At 43.1% G+C, this 16,892-nt stretch overlaps 1 protein-coding gene across 1 annotated transcript in view; it reads left to right on the forward strand.

The window, feature by feature from the left end:
• Nucleotides 1-5,232: 5,232 nt before the first annotated feature.
• LOC132864408 (E3 ubiquitin/ISG15 ligase TRIM25-like) overlaps nucleotides 5,233-16,892 on the forward strand; it is a 42,818-nt gene continuing 31,158 nt past the window's right edge. Inside the window, exon 1 of the mRNA XM_060897827.1 lies at nucleotides 5,233-5,832. Within this exon, the coding sequence (XP_060753810.1) occupies nucleotides 5,233-5,832 (600 nt within the window). The remainder of the gene's footprint in view (nucleotides 5,833-16,892) is intronic.

Here is a 16,892-nt window from a genome sequence, read left to right on the forward strand (position 1 = left end):
GAACCCGGTGGTGGACACCGGAAGTAAGGGATGCCGTCAAGCTGAAGAAGGAGTCCTATCGGGCCATGTTGACCTCCGGGACTCCTGAGGCAGCCGACGGGTATCGGCAGGCCAGGTGTGCTGCAGCTCGGGCAGTTGCAGAGGCAAAAACTCGGAACTGGGAGGAGTTCGGGGAGGCCATGGAGAAGGACTATCGGTCGGCCTCGAAGAAATTCTGGCAAACCGTCCGGCGCCTCAGGAGGGGGAAGCAGTACTCTGCCAACACTGTTTACAGTGCGGGTGGGGAGCTGTTGACCTCGACTGGGGACATTGTCAGGCGGTGGAAGGAATACTTTGAGGATCTCCTCAATCCCACCGTCATGTCTTCCACTGAGGAGACTGAGGCTGATGACTCAGAGGTGGACTCGTCCATTACCCAAGCCGAAGTCACTGAGGTGGTTTGCAAGCTCCTCGGTGGCAAGGCACCGGGGGTGGATGAGATCCGCCCTGAGTATCTCAAGTCTCTGGATGTTGTGGGGCTGTCTTGGTTGACACGCCTCTGCAACATCGCGTGGCGGTCGGGGACAGTGCCTCTGGAGTGGCAGACTGGGGTGGTGGTCCCTCTTTTTAAGAAAGGGGACCGGAGAGTGTGCTCCAATTATAGGGGAATCACACTTCTCAGCCTCCCAGGGAAAGTTTACTCCAGGGTACTGGAGAGGAGAATTCGACCAATAGTCGAACCTCGGATCCAGGAGGAACAATGCGGTTTTCGTCCTGGTCGCGGAACACTGGACCAGCTCTATACCCTTCATAGGGTGCTCGAGGGTTCATGGGAGTTTGCCCAACCAGTCCACATGTGCTTTGTGGATCTGGAGAAGGCATTCGACCGTGTCCCCCGTGGTATTCTGTGGGGGGTGCTTCGGGAGTATGGGGTTCGGGGCTCTTTGCTAAGGGCTGTCCGGTCCCTGTACGAACGGAGCAGGAGTCTGGTTCGCATTGCCGGCAGTAAGTCAGACCTGTTCCCGGTGCATGTTGGACTCCGTCAGGGCTGCCCTTTGTCACCGGTTCTGTTCATAATTTTTATGGACAGAATTTCTAGGTGCAGCCAGGGGCCGGAAGGAATCCTGTTTGGGAACCACAGGATTTCATCTCTGCTTTTTGCGGATGATGTTGTCCTGTTGGCTTCTTCAAACCAGGACCTTCAGCATGCACTGGGGCGGTTTGCAGTCGAGTGTGAAGCGGCTGGGATGAGAATCAGCACCTCCAAGTCCGAGGCCATGGTTCTCGACCGGAAAAGGGTGGCTTGCCCTCTCCAGGTTGGTGGAGAAGTCCTGCCTCAAGTGGAGGAGTTTAAGTATCTCGGGATCTTGTTCACGAGTGAGGGAAGGATGGAGCGTGAGATCGACAGGCGGATCGGTGCAGCCTCCGCAGTGATGCGGTCGCTTTACCGGTCCGTCGTGGTGAAGAAGGAGCTGAGCCAAAAGGCGAAGCTCTCAATTTACCGGTCGATCTACGTTCCGACTCTCACCTATGGTCATGAGCTTTGGGTAATGACAGAAAGAACAAGATCGCGGATACAAGCGGCTGAAATGAGTTTCCTTCGCAGGGTGGCTGGGCGCTCCCTTAGAGATAGGGTGAGAAGCACAGTCACTCGGGAGGAGCTCGGAGTAGAGCCGCTGCTCCTCCACATCGAGAGGAACCAGCTGAGGTGGCTCGGGCATCTTTTTCGGATGCCTCCTGGACGCCTCCCTGGGGAGGTGTTCCAGGCATGTCCCCCCGGGAGGAAGCCCCGGGGAAGACCCAGGACACGCTGGAGGGACTATGTCTCTCGGCTGGCCTGGGAACGCCTCGGTGTTCTTCCCGAGGAGCTGGCCGAGGTGTCTGGGGAAAGGGAAGTTTGGGCTTCCATGCTTAGACTGCTGCCTCCGCGACCCGGTCCTGGATAAGCGGAAGAAGACGAGACGATCAACAAATTCTAAGCAATATAGTTTTTTTTATTTCACAAGTTACAAATTGTGAAGTTACGAACACATGCAGTTCAATAAATCAACAACAAATTGTGAACAGTAATGTTTTTTTATTTCACACGCTACAAAAAGTGAAGTTACAAAAAGTTACAAATAGATGTCAGCATTTTCATAAATTTTCCGGTTTGAAAATATTCGAGTGTCTTCCTCTAGCTGCGTTGGTCCCAGCCTGATAACGACGGTGGTAGTTATTTATCTGCTGCTAGGGCTGACCAATCACACTGTATGGGCATGCATGGCACACCGTGCGGTCTGTTGGAGAGCCAACTTAAGTTAACTAACTTTGCTGTCAAATTAAACCAGGCAGTGACTGTAGTACAGTCATTAAAATCAACAAAAGAAAAGTATGGCCATGCTAACGTGAATGAAACTAGACTAGCACCATTATATAGCACTACATCATTCATTATTATTTCAACTGACTTACCACTGTCTTGCTTTCTTCTCTCCTCTTCCTCTTTTTTCTTTTTTCTTTTTACATTCCCAGGTGGATAGCTCCTCTTCATTTTCTTCTTGACGTCGTAATTAGAAGAATAGCTGGTTTATGTACGACAGGCACAATTTTCTATTTGCAGGTTAATACGCGCAATGACTTTTCAAAACGCAAGTGTCAAATCTCGACTCTCTTTCGCCACCTAGTGGATCAGGGGCCCCAAGCAGCTGCCTGCCTTGACTGGTGACAAGATGCGCCTCTGGTCCCTAACAATGATCCCAAAACTATATGACACAGAACGTGCATTATGGCAAGACAGGGTGAAAAAAGCTCCATCAGTTTGCCTGACAACTGACTGCTGGACCTCTAGAACCACCTGCTCTTTCATGTCCATCACTTGACACTTTATTGAAAATTACAAGATGACATCTTGCCTGCTGGACTGCTTTGAGTTCACTGAAGACACACTGCAGAAAACTTGGTAGAGGAGCTATTAAGAATGATAAATGAGTGGCAAGTACAGGACAAAGTGGTGTGCTGTGTGAGTGATAATGCTGCAAACATCACCAAAGCCATAAAAAATCTGAAGTGGACCCACCACCTATGTCTGGCGCATACATTAAACCTGATAAGAAATTCCCTGAAGGTGGTGAAAACAACCGTGGACAAGGTAAAGGCTATTGTGGAGCTTTTCCACAGAAGCACAGTAGCTGCAGAGAGGCTGAAGTTCACACAGCACCAGATGGAGTTGCCCGAACTGAGGCCCAAACAAGAGTGTGCTAGCAGATGGAACTCAACATTTTATATGTTGAAACAAAAGATGCCATCATCTCCAGATGCCAGGTTTTCTCCCCCCCCCCCAAATCTGTCCCTCTGAGTTACATGTCGGTCCTGGGTTCGAGATGCTGACCTCTTCTGCTCCTCGGGCCTGCCTGATCCATCCTGGTGCCCTGTGTCTGGTTGGAGTCTCATCGCATCGCTCCTGTGGAGGGCGGCCCCATGTGGACAGTTGGGGGTCGTGCCTGGAGGACGCTCTGGACTTTTGCAGTGGTGCTTTTGTGGCTGGGGACTGCAGTTGACTTGCTGACTTTGGGACTGCGGTTGTCGTGAACGGTTTTGTGCTCGGGTTTCCGTCGGTGGGGGGTTTATAGCATCAACAAAGCTGACTTTATGTTAGGACTGTTAATGTTATAGTCATGTTGTCTGTTGTTGCCCAAATGAGCATGGGTTCCCTTTTCAGTCTGGTTCCTCTTGAGGTTTCTTCCTCATGTTGTCTGAGGGAGTTTTTCCTTGCCATCATCGCCACAGGCGTGCTCATTGGGGATAGATTAGGGATAAAATTAGCTCATGTTTTAAGTCGTTCAAATTCTGTAAAGCTGCTTTGCAACAATGTTTATTGTTAAAAGCGCTATACAAATAAACTTGACTTGACTTGATCTCCACCCTGGCCCTCATCAACGCACCTGTTGATACGTTCAGTCAAGAGGAATGGGAACTCATGAAAGAGGTCTGCACCGGCCTGCAACCATTTGAGGAGGTGACTGTGGAGATAAGTGCAGACAGATACCTTGGACAATTGTTTTTTCTCTACTACTATTCAGTCACTATTATACATTGAAAGAAACAACACATATGATTGACAAAACTAAATTGAAAAAAGCAATATGCTGCATGATTTTTAAAAAGCCTAATTTTAAAAGTTGCTGTTTTCTCTCCTTCAGCTATATCACAGCCACCAAAATGCCCCTGCTTTGCAAAGGTCTTCAGCCCGTGACAGCCCAACACCACCTGACAGTAACCGTGCAGAAAGTAAAGGAATTGGTTGCGGCTCTTTGTTCAGCCATGGACCGAAAATTTCTGCGTATGGAGTTCAACACTGTCCTCTCAGAAACCACATTACTGGATCCTAGGTTTAAAAAGCTTGCATTCAGTGACAACAGAGCTGTTGACGAGGCACTTCAGAGAATAACTGCCGCAGCAGCAAAATGCACCCCCAGCAGCCAGCCAGCTCCACCATTAGAGGGCCAAGTGGAGGAGGAGCCACAAACTTCTGCTGCGTGGAGGCTCTTTGATGAAAGAGCTACAGGAGATGCTGCAAGGAGAAATACTACAGCTGATGTTATAATGGAGATGCGATGTTATCTTAAGGAGAAATTTTTATTTTTTAATTTTGATCAGAAACACTTCCACTTTTGAGGTATTTATAGATTTATTTTTAGAATGTACACACACACACACACACACACACACACTTCCCCTTCTGCTTTTTCATTTTATCGTTGGGCATTTTTTGATCATTTTATTTTTACTGCTTGACCATTTTGTAGTTTATTAGATTATTATGGTTTCAGAATGGGATCAGAAATTTAAACATAATGTAAGTAAACTATGTGCAAATATTACAACAAATTCAATATAAAAGATGCTTTAATTACAGTTACAGATAATGGATGGATGGATGGTCAGATCAATTAATCACTTCATAATCCTGTTCATGAGAGAGAGAGAGAGAGAGAGAGAGAGATGTGTTCATTGTTCATTTAAACTGTCACTAGTAAGATTGTTCAAGTCTATATGCCCTGTAGGAAATACACACACACACTGTTTCAAATCCCTTCACACTGAATAGCAATTTGCTAACATAGCCAGGCCCCTACTTACACATTACAAAAAAGAAGCCCTATCTTTATAGCCACGCCCACTCTCTCTGCCACACAGAACCAGGAAGTTCATTTCAGAGAAAACGAAACTCAGCAGAAAGTTCAGAGTCTTTCTCTCTCTCAGTACAGGAAAATGGCAGAGGCTGGTATTTCAGTAGATCGTTTTTCTGTGAATCAGTTCAGCTGTCCAGTGTGTCTGGATCTCCTGAAGGATCCTGTAGCTATTCCCTGTGGACACAGTTTCTGTAAGGTGTGTATTAATGGCTGCTGGGATCAGGAGGATGTGAAGGGCATCTACAGCTGCCCCCAGTGCAGAGAGACTTTTACTCCAAGGCCTGTTCTGTGCAGGAACAACATGCTGGCTGAAGTGGTGGAGAAACTGAAGAAGACTGAACTCCAAGCTGCTTCTCCTGCTCATTGTTACGCTGGACCTGGAGATGTGGAATGTGATTCCTGCACTGGGAGAAAACGCAAAGCCACTAATTCCTGTCTGGTGTGTCAGGCCTCCTATTGTGAAGATCATCTTAAACCTCACTATCAGTCTCCTGCCTTTAAGAAGCACAAGTTAGTTGAAGCCTGTGCAGAGCTCCAAGAGAAGATCTGCTCTGAACACGACAAACTAATCGAGATCTTCTGTCGTACTGACCAACTCTTCATCTGTTATTTGTGCACAATGGATCAGCACAGAGGCCATGATACAGTTTCAGCTAAAGCAGAAAGAAATGAAAAACAGGTGAGAACTGAACATCATTCTTCTTTCCCAAGTCATTTTATACAAATTCTATTTCTAATCTAATTTCTATTCAGTGGATTTAATTGGTTCTCTGACTATCATTCTCCGTGAAGTAAATTTTTATTTCCAAACAGTAATATGTAAAGGAATGTTAACAAGGGCGTAACCATGGTATAAATATTGGGGGGGTCCAAATTTGAGCCCTTCCCAAAATATTTTTAAGTGCATTTCGTGCAGTTTTTATATGGGCCTATTGATAAAGATGTGCTTATCTAGAACATTGTTTTGATGAATACAATTACCAATGAACATGTTAACATCTTGTTTTTTTTTTTTATTGTGTATCAGGCAAAACACAAAACAGAATGTGCAACTGCAAAACATGTAACGCAATACAACATACAAAAAACATGTAAAACATTGCATGAAAATCTGTCACACCAGAGCTAGTCACACACAAACAAACACACACACACACACACACACACACACACACACACACACACACACATTTCAAACAAATGCAGAAATGCCAAATTGCTACAAAAAAATGGCTACCAAAGCAATAGAAAGGAGCATTACCCTGGTTAATAGGTCAAAACAACATAGAACTTTGTAGAAAATATATTGACTTTATCTAAATAAATGGCCCAAAAATATGGAGGCGTTCAAGAATAGAGGGCTACCGCATGACGTCACTGTACCGCGAGATTTTGTTAGGGCGCCATATTGGAAGACCTCAAGTATATACATACAAAACAAACTACGAGCGAGAGTGAAGTGACACGATGGCTGATAAGTCTGGTTATGTGAGTACATTACCAGCTGCAGAAAGGGCACGGTATGTGGAGAAACTGGCTGTGATTGATGGGTTTGACCCATATGATAAGGCTCGGGGCAAGGGAGAATGGAAACATAAGGAGGACCTGACACCAATTCTGCCATCTGTTTGCTACCCAGACATTGTAAACTATTTGTTGTTTACACCCAGTGCCTACACTGCTGATGACTTGAAGGCCTACAAAGGGCTACAGGCTTACAATTATGTTGTTAGCGGCTTGGTTCATGATATTACAGCTGTTGTTAAGAATAACCTACATATAGTTATGGCCAAGGTAATCTTGTTGATATTTATCTTTTAATCTTTTTATCTTTAATTTATCTTTTTATCTTTTAGTGGATATCTTTTCAGTTGAAAAATTAATACTTTTTGCTACTATTAAGGTATCCATAATTTAGGTTAATTTATCCAAATTATACATATGTATTTATGATATATGCCTACACAACAACTATGCTTTATTTATATAATAGGAGGGAGAGCAAGCCCCAAACCATCCTAAAATTATTATTATTATTATTAAATTGTAGAAGTCTGGGAGGCTTGCTCCTCATACAGTTATCAACTTGGGGCCAGTTTAGCATGTTTTAAATCTGAATTTCTTGCGTTTGCTTACCTCAAAGTGTCCGCAGATCATGCACAGACTTATCCATTATATCCACAGTTTTTTGCCAAGTCTCACACAGGTTTCTTTCAAGTCTACTGTTGGGCCAATAAATCATAAATAAAGCAGCTCAGATTTGTTTGTTTAAGTCGTTTGCCACTCCACTTTATTCTCGTGGGTTCACATACCACTGCCGTTATTTCCCCCTAATCACGAGTTTGTTGGTCTTCCAATATGGCGCAGGGTCTGTTTACTTCCGGTTTCGGGTGACGTCAGTGAAATCCCTCTATAATGACTGACCAAAATAATAATTTTATTTAATTTATTTACATTTAATTAAAGGACAGTATGCTCTTATTACTAGCCTACTGATGACATGCAGCCTATGATGAGGTTAAAAATAAAGTTGTTTTAAGGACTCGTAATACAATGCTCTTTACCAGTTCATCTTCAGAGCAGGTCTCTGTCTGTTCCCTTCCTCCATCATGCCTGTGACTCTCTGTGACAGACTCATCATGTCTGTGACTCGTCTGGAAAAAAAGGCGAATGTCAGCCCGTTGGTCCTTCCAAGGGCGTAAAAACGGTGTTGATATTGGTGGGGACATAATTTGGCCAAGCGCCCCAGTGCGCCATGGTTGTCGCATGAAATGTGGCCTACACTGTACAAATGATTGGTTGTCCATTCCTTTGTGTTATTTTGATTTTTAGCACCAGGTACACTCAGTCTTAGACTTAGGCTAACATCTGCATGTATACGGGCAATACATTATCACACAGAGAAAGTGGACATTGAAGTTGCTGTGAATTTCGCTGTAGTGGATGACCTACCCAAAATACAACAACACAATCAATCAAAATTATGTGCTGCTGCTTCATTTTCACACAACTTTTACTATTTTCACACATTTGAAACATCATGTGCTTCCTTTTGAGTTACTGCAATTTCAGAATCTGGAAGTAATGTAGGTATGGGTGGTAGAAGTGTGAAGAGTTTTGGTAGTTGTAGTGCATTTTGCAAAAATGTTTATTCATTAAGTTGAAAGGGTTAAGTGACCATTGTTTCACATTTTTACATTTTATTGCAGAGGTTACATACATACGCATATACACATGCATATATACATATGTATATACATGCAAACAATGAGCAAGAAAAAAGTAAATATAAGTAAACATTTAGCATTACCTACAAGCATTTATTAGTGTGTGTGTGTGAGAGAGAGAGAGACAGACATAGAGAGAGAGAGACTGCAAACAGAAACTCCTTGCTGTTACAGGATCATATGACAAAAATGTCATATTATGTCTTCCTTACGTTTTCTTTTATTGCCCGACATCACTGACTGCGTGCTGTTTTGCTGTAGCAGCGAGCTGGATGCTGATTTTACCGCTTGCTACTGCTTACAGCCAATGACAACAAAAAACCATAGCAACGTCAAGGCAACGGGAGGTGGGCCAATCAAAAACCATAGCAACGTCAAGGCAACGGGAGGCGGGCCAATCAAAAACCATAGCAACGTCAAGGCAACGGGAGGCGGGCCAATCAAAAACCATAGCAACGTCAAGGCAACGGAAGGCGGGCCAATCAAAGCTTCATAAAGCTTTTTTACCTGCTGTCCCCACCAATAGTCAGCCGTCTTTGAGAGGTCTGTTTACAACTGAAAATCAGCTGGAAGCGATACCGCGTTTGGTGTTTTTATTCAGCGTTTCCCGCATCGCGGCTTCTCCATTCAAAAATGGTATGGACATTTTAAACTCAGCTGAATATTGGTATGGACGCGTCCATACGCATTTTTACGCCCATGGGTCCTTCCTTTTCTTTGCGGCTACCGCCATTTGAATGTGTCCACCAGCAGCCTACCTGACAGTCCGACTGAGTGGATTTTCAAACCAACGAACCACATGGGCTGACCCAAGTGCACAATCATAGGGGGTGGTCGCAAAGGTTTTTTTTGTTTGTTTCTCTGTGCTTCCTAAATTGAAAGTAAATCGGACATAACAAGGATTCATTATATAGCCATGGTTCAGGATGGCATATTATTTGTCTCATATTGATTTAATACGCCAAATATTGGGGGGGACAGATTGGTACTTTCCCAATATTGGGGGGGGGACATGTCCCCCCCAGTGCCTATGGTCGTTACGCCCATGAATGTTAAAGAGGTCAGACCAGTCAGTCTGCTTTAAACAGCCAACACCCAACAACCTTCTTCCAGCATTTTACAGCTATAGTGCTCACGTGACTCTGTTAAAGCTCTGTAACTGGATATCATATTTCATAACATTTAATGATCTACAGGTTAAAAAACATCTTTATCTTTCTGAATATGAGTGGATTTGTGGTCCATTTCTGAGAAATTCTTTGGGATGAATGATCCTGATTCTGGAAAGTTCAAATCTCTGCAGAGATTTTGGTCAAAACTCGGCGTTAATGTGAACATTCTCTAGACTGATGAAGTTCAATCCCGATGTTCACTGATGGTTCCTTTAATCCGGTAGAATTGGGTGTGGTTTTGAATGTACACAGCACCTTAAAGAAGTAAACCTGACTATGACTCTGGATTTTACTGCTGAACAAATAAATAACTCCCATGAATCCAGGTGTGCACTGTGCATGTCTCCCCCCTCTAAACTCACTGAGAAATAAAAGGGAACAGTGATAACCCGCACTGCCCTCAGATCAGTCTTCTTCTGTCAGGTTTTATGGCAGTTTACAAGCAAAGTGTATTACCGCCATCTACTGGACTGAGGTGCAATCAAATGGATGCCATTTCAAAGAAAAATTGAATAAAAAGGAAAAACAACACAAAACAACAAACTAAATCCTATTTGCTAATTTTGTTTCTTTGATAAATGTTATAGCACAAGTGATGTTTTCTGATCTCGGCTCACCTAATAAGGTGTCTAAAGAAAAGGCTTTCTTGACTGCGTTCACTTCCCTCTTCAGTTTTTCTCTTTGTCTGTAGAATTTTAAGCACCTTAAAAGAACATGATCTACATCCTCTCTCACTCGACAAAGTTCACATTTTCCAGATGGATGTTTGTTTACAACGTATAAGCTGTTATTTAATCCAGTATGGCCTATTTTCAGTCTTGTAAACCAAACCTCCTCCTGTCTGTTTGAGTAACTCGGTTTGCTACTTGAGATATCTTTTTGTATATTATATAAGTGTCTACCTTTCTTCTCCTTATCCAGGGCTGCCAGCTTTTCAAAATTCCTTGGAGTGAGGTTTTTTTTTTTGGGGGGGGGGTCGACAGCAAAATTTTTCCGCACACCACGCAGTAAGTGGGAATTTTGTATTCAGTTTGTCCCCCTCCATTCTGGTGTTTTGTCTGTGGGTCGTCCAGCTGGAGATGGACAATGGGGGGGGGGGGTTGAGATTTTGGATTTAGTAGATGTTCCTGCATTCTGGTGGATTTTTGGAGTGGCCTGCTGTGCCATACCTACATTCTTACACACCCTGACTTGCCAGGCCTTCAGCTTGTGGCCAACAAAAGCACCAAGTTTTGGCTTAAAAGCCCCCACACTAGAAAACTACAGATGACTGCCAATGTTCCTGTAGCCCTATAGACCTGTGTTTCAGATTTAAAGGCAAGTTCATGTTTGAAAATATTTCATCAGCTAAGCCTAAACACCTTCTGAATTGAAACTAAATGTTAAGGTTTTAATAACTGTTGCAAAAATAAGATTGTCCCTCACTGACTATTCATAATGCATTTAAGGGCTTTCCCCACCACTGGGTTCAGCAGAAGATTGGCATGGGGAAAAATATCAACAGCAAAAGAACAAATAAAATGCTTAAACAGTAAGCAAAATGTGCATGTGCTACAAGAAACACTAAAATGATTAAGTTTGAACAGTATTGAAACACAAAAAGCTGAACCTTGGCCATAGGTGGGAATGTGCACACAAAGTTGGGCTTAAAAATTTTGGTCATACTTAAATAAGCTATATTAATATATTTCTTATTAATTTATTTCTTATCTATGTTTCTTATTAGTAATAGAGCATTCATCAGGGCCTGTTATCTGACAAATATTCTCTACCTGTCTTGCCCTCTTTGAAACCCTGTCTCCTCAGTATATTGTTCTCTGTCTTTTTTTTTTTTATTATTCACAACAAGTTCAAGTTCTTTGATATTACAGGTGACCATGCTTTATTTACTTTAACTGAACAATTACATACATCATAAATAATTTAAATACCCTGTAAATAAACAATAGGTATGGTGGCTAATGGCTCTTCTTGCATTTGTAATATTATCTCTAACTTGCTTTATTTTACAACATTTCCAGTATGGCTTCAAATAAAGTCATAAAGTATGATAACATACAGTAAACAAACTAAAAATGCGCCTTAATAAACGTGTGCTAAGGAGGTGCTCTCCCATGCTGCTTGTTGGGGAAGATAGAGGCTGTGGCACGGCAGTCGGCCTATAATGATTTAGCATGCCTAGTACACAGCTCTCGATATGACATTAAATATTCTCACAACACATATAGGCTAAAATGATTAAGAAACTTTATATAAGTTCATAATTACGCCAGTAACGCCACACATTGGCGTGCATATGTACAAACCTGTCTGAGACACTCGTCTTCAACTCGGATACCTTCTTCTCTCTCCTCTTCCTCTAAATTGACGGTAGGCAATTATCCAACTTCCGGCGAGTGCAGCATCATTAGATGCGCCACCTACCATAGGGGAGCGTGTACAGAAGGGAACACCTCTCTGCCTGTTTAGCCGTGCGTAAGGCGTAATTGATCAATCGCAAGTGGTTGGTGCAACGCAATGGGTAGCTGAGATCAGATAGATAAACTAGATTTTTTTCAGCATGAGAAATCGGAGGTATGGCGTGTGAGCGTGTGAAGACAGTCAAATGCGTGTGTCTCACGCTCATTGCCTGAGAGTTGGCAGCCCAGCCTTATCCCATTCAGCTTGCCATATGTTAACTTTATGTTTAATGAGTACCTTAAAGTGCATATCACGGGTAAATTCAGGAGCAAGATCAATGTAATTCTCCTATTTTATATTAAACTTTGGGCAAATATCTGTCACATTCTGCATTCTCTGCATTTTTTTTTTTTTACCTTGCGCAATACCAGAAAAATTCAGTTGAAATCAAGCCATGTGAGGCGAATTGGTCCGCCTCTGAAAAAACTTGGCATTTGAATTTCCCGGCAAACATTGATTTTCGTGACGTCATCTGCGGGACGCCTCCCTCTGAATCCTACATCAGCGCTGGTTTGTTTCTGAGAAAATGACCTGGTGGTGGTTTTCTGCAAATTTCTTCAACGTTATCGCATAATTATTAAAATGGTTAACAGATGTATAGTAGGAGGGTGTAGCAACACCAATCTTGATGGGATTAGTTCTCATCGTTTTCCAAAAGACCAGACAATGAGAGAGAAATGGGAGCGCTTGGTCTACACAGGCTGTGCACTGAAACTGTGCAAGCTCTCGCAGCCTGCTGGCACTTCCACAGGTGATGTCACGAATCTGGCTCCAGACTCCCTTGGGATTTTTCCAGACACATTTTATTTTATTTTTTCTGCTGTAGACAGATGGCCTTGTGCAAAATTACCCTTCTGGATGAGTGGGTAAAGGGACATACTTTCATATAAAAAAAATGAAATTGGTCCAGAATATGCACTTTAACTTCTGATCTACTGAGTGGAATACTTAATTGAACCTCCTCTTCTTTGGTTGCCTCTTTTGCCAGCTTGTCTGCTTCCTCATTGCCACTGACTCCTTTATGGGCTGGAACTCATACAAACTCGATTGATATTCCCTGTTGACTGATTGCAAATAAGATATTATTAATTTCATTCAATAAGTCCTCTCAACATGACGATTCTCCACTTTGAATGGATGTGAGAGATGACAAAGAATCAGAACAAATAACTGCTTTAGGGGGCCTAGTTTCTTCTATCCACTGTAATACAATAATAATGGGGGTCATTTCAGCTGCAAATATAGACAGATGATCTGATGTTCTCTTTTTAATAGAGATTTTGTAATCAGGGATATAAACTGCAATACCTGTTGTTCCCTCTGAATCTTTAGATGCATCTGTATAAACCTGTGTTGTATTATAGTACCTACTTCCTAAATATCCTCCTCCTCCTTGGTGATTTTAATGCAAGAGTAGGAAGTGATCAAGCTGCTTGGCCAACTTGTCTAGGTCACCATGGTATTGGCAGAATGAATGAAAACGGTCAACGGCTCTTGGAGCTCTGCTGTTTCCACAACCTATGTGTAACAAACTCCTTCTTCCAGAGCAAGGATTGTCATAAAGTGTCATGGAGACGCCTCAGATCAGGCCACTGGCATCAATTAGATCTCATTATCACCAGACACTCAACAGTGTTCTCAGATCCCGAACCTATCACAGTGCAGATTGTGACACAGACCATTCCTTAGTGTGCACCAAGACAAGATTACAGCTGAAGAAGATGCATCACTCTAATACCCCTTTTCCACCAAATCAGTTCCAGAGCTGGTTCGGGGCTGGTGCTGGTTCACAATTCGTTCAACTTGCGAGCCAGCTGAGAACCAGTTTGCTTTTCCATAGCTCGCGGTGCTAAGGGAAGCCACATCAGTTACGTCACTGTATACATCAGTTACGTCACTGTATATGTCAGTTACATCGCTATGTTTGCATAAACCTTGGCGCGAATATCGAAGCAAAAGCAACACGGAAGAAGCAGCAGCAGCAACAAAAACAACAACAATAATAATAATAATGGATAACTTTGCGTTTGTACAGCTGCTGCTTCTCGTCACTTAAAAGTGGCGATCTTTTGCGGTCTTGTTATTGTTGTTGGTCTTAACAACTCCGCCCCCCCCGGCTGACATAAGCGATTCTTTCCTCTGGCCCAGCAGAGAGTTGGTGCTAGCCTGGAACCATTTTTTCTGGCCCCAGAGCCAGTTGTTTGTCAGTGGAAACAGAAATCCCGGTTCCAAACTACAACCCTGATTCCAAAAAAGTTGGGACAAAGTACAAATTGTAAATAAAAATGGAATGCAATAATTTACAAATCTCAAAAACTGATATTGAATTCACTATAGAACATACACAACATATCAAATGTCAAAAGTGAGACATTTTGAAATTTCATGCCAGATATTGGCTCATTTGAAATTTCATGACAGCAACACATCCCAAAAAAGTTGGGACGGGGCAAAAAGAGGCTGGAAAAGTTAAAGGTACAAAAAAGGAACAGCTGGAGGACCAAATTGCAACTCATTAGGTCAGTTGGCAATAGGCCATTAACATGACTGGGTATAAAAAGAGCATCTTGGAGTGGCAGCAGCTCTCAGAAGTAAAGATGGGAAGAGGATCACCAATCCCCCTAATTCTGCACCGACAAATAGTGGAGCAATATCAGAAAGGAGTTCGACAGTGTAAAATTGCAGAGTTTGAACATATCATCATCTACAGTACATAATATCATCAAAAGATTCAGAGAATCTGGAAGAATCTCTGTGCATAAAGGTCAAGGCCGGAAAACCATACTGGGTGCCCGTGATCTTCGGGCCCTTAGACGACAGTGCATCACATACAGGCATGCTTCTGTATTGGAAATCACAAAATGGGCTCAGGAGTATTTCCAGAGAACATTATCTGTGAACACAATTCACCATGCCATCGGCCGTTGCCAGCTAAAACTCTATAGTTCAAATAAGAAGCCGTATCTAAACATGATCCAGAAGCGCAGACATCTTCTCTGGGCCAAGGCTCATTTAAAATGGACTGTGGCAAAGTGGAAAACTGTTCTGTGGTCAGACGAATCAAAATTTGAAGTTCTTTATGGAAATCAGGGATGCCATGTCATTCGGACTAAAGAGGAGAAGGACGACCCAAGTTGTTATCAGCGCTCAGTTCAGAAGCCTGCATCTCTGATGGTATGGGGTTGCATTAGTGCGTGTGGCATGGGCAGTTTACACATCTGGAAAGACACCATCAATGCTGAAAGGTATATCCAGGTTCTAGAGCAAAATATGCTCCCATCCAGACATCTCTTTCAGGGAAGACCTTGCATTTTCCAACATGACAATGCCAAACCACATACTGCATCAATCACAGCATCATGGCTCCGTAGAAGAAGGGTCTGGGTACTGAACTGGCCAGCCTGCAGTCCAGATCTTTCACCCATAGAAAACATTTGATGCATCATAAAACGGAAGATACAACAAAAAAGACCTAAGACAGTTGAGCAACTAGAATCCTACATTAGACAAGAATGGGTTAACATTCCTATCCCTAAACTTGAGCAACTTGTCTCCTCAGTCCCCAGACATTTACAGACTGTTGTAAAGAGAAAAGGGGATGTCTCACAGTGGTTAACATGGCCTTGTCCAAACTTTTTTGAGATGTGGTGTTGTCATGAAATTTAAAATCACCTAATTTTTCTCTTCAAATGATACATTTTCTCAGTTTAAACATTTGATATGTCATCTATGTTCTATTCTGAATAAAATATGGAATTTTGAAACTTCCACATCATTGCATTCCGTTTTCATTTACAATCTGTACTTTGTCCCAACTTTTTTGGAATCGGGGTTGTAAGCACTGGCCCCGAACCAGCCCTGGAACTGCTTTGGTGGAAAAGGGGCATAAGAGAGATGCAATCCCTTGTATCAACACATGCAGCTGCAGAGATCCAGCTAAAGCAGAGGAATTCTTAGACACCTTGAGGCATGTCTTCTCAGCAGAAGACCTACATCATGACCTTGCATCAGACAAATGGGATTCTATCAAGACCATCACTCATGAGTCTGCAGTCAAGGTGTTTGGAAAAAGAAATAAGAAGAATGCCGACTGGTTTGAAGCCTCCTGGCCCGAGATGTCCAAAGTCACAGAAGCCAAACGAACTGCCCTGCTAAACTTCAAGCAGCATCCAACAAGGCAAAATTGGGAAAGACTGAGGACAGCCAAGGGTACAGCTCAATGCACTGCCCGTGAATGTGCCAACCTATACTGGACAAAGCTCAGCTTGGAGATACGGGTACAGACATGTGCTGATACAGGCAACATCCAAGGGATGTATGATGGCATGAAGAATGCTTTTGGACCAGTCCACACCAAAACAGCCCCCTTGAAATCCAGGACTGGACAGCTGATCACGGACACATCCAAGCAGATGGATAGATGGGTGGAACACTACCTGGAAGTATATGGGACTGAGAACACTGTATCGGAAGCAGCACTCAGCTCGCTTCCCAGTTTTGACATCATTGAAGAGCTGGATGCTGAACCAACAGTAGATGAACTCACAAAAGCCATAAACAGCCTCACCAGTGGAAAAGCTGCAGGAAGTGATGGTATCCCTGGCGAAGTGATCAAGTCTGGAGGACCAGTTCTTATCCAACATCCACACAACCTATTAAAACTTTGCTGGTCTGAACGTGCTGTGCCTCAAGAAATGCAGGACTTCAACACAATAAACCTGTATAAAAGCAAAGGTGACCGAATGGACTGCAATAACTACCGAGATATATCCTTGCTGGTAATAGTTGGCAAAGTGTTCGCACGTGTAGCCTTGGGAAAACTACAGATTATTGCTGCTCGTATATACCCAGAGTCACAGTGTGGTTTCAGAGCCCAAAGG

This window comes from Neoarius graeffei, chromosome 17 (assembly GCF_027579695.1).
Source record: "Neoarius graeffei isolate fNeoGra1 chromosome 17, fNeoGra1.pri, whole genome shotgun sequence".
Lineage (NCBI taxonomy): Eukaryota > Metazoa > Chordata > Actinopteri > Siluriformes > Ariidae > Neoarius > Neoarius graeffei.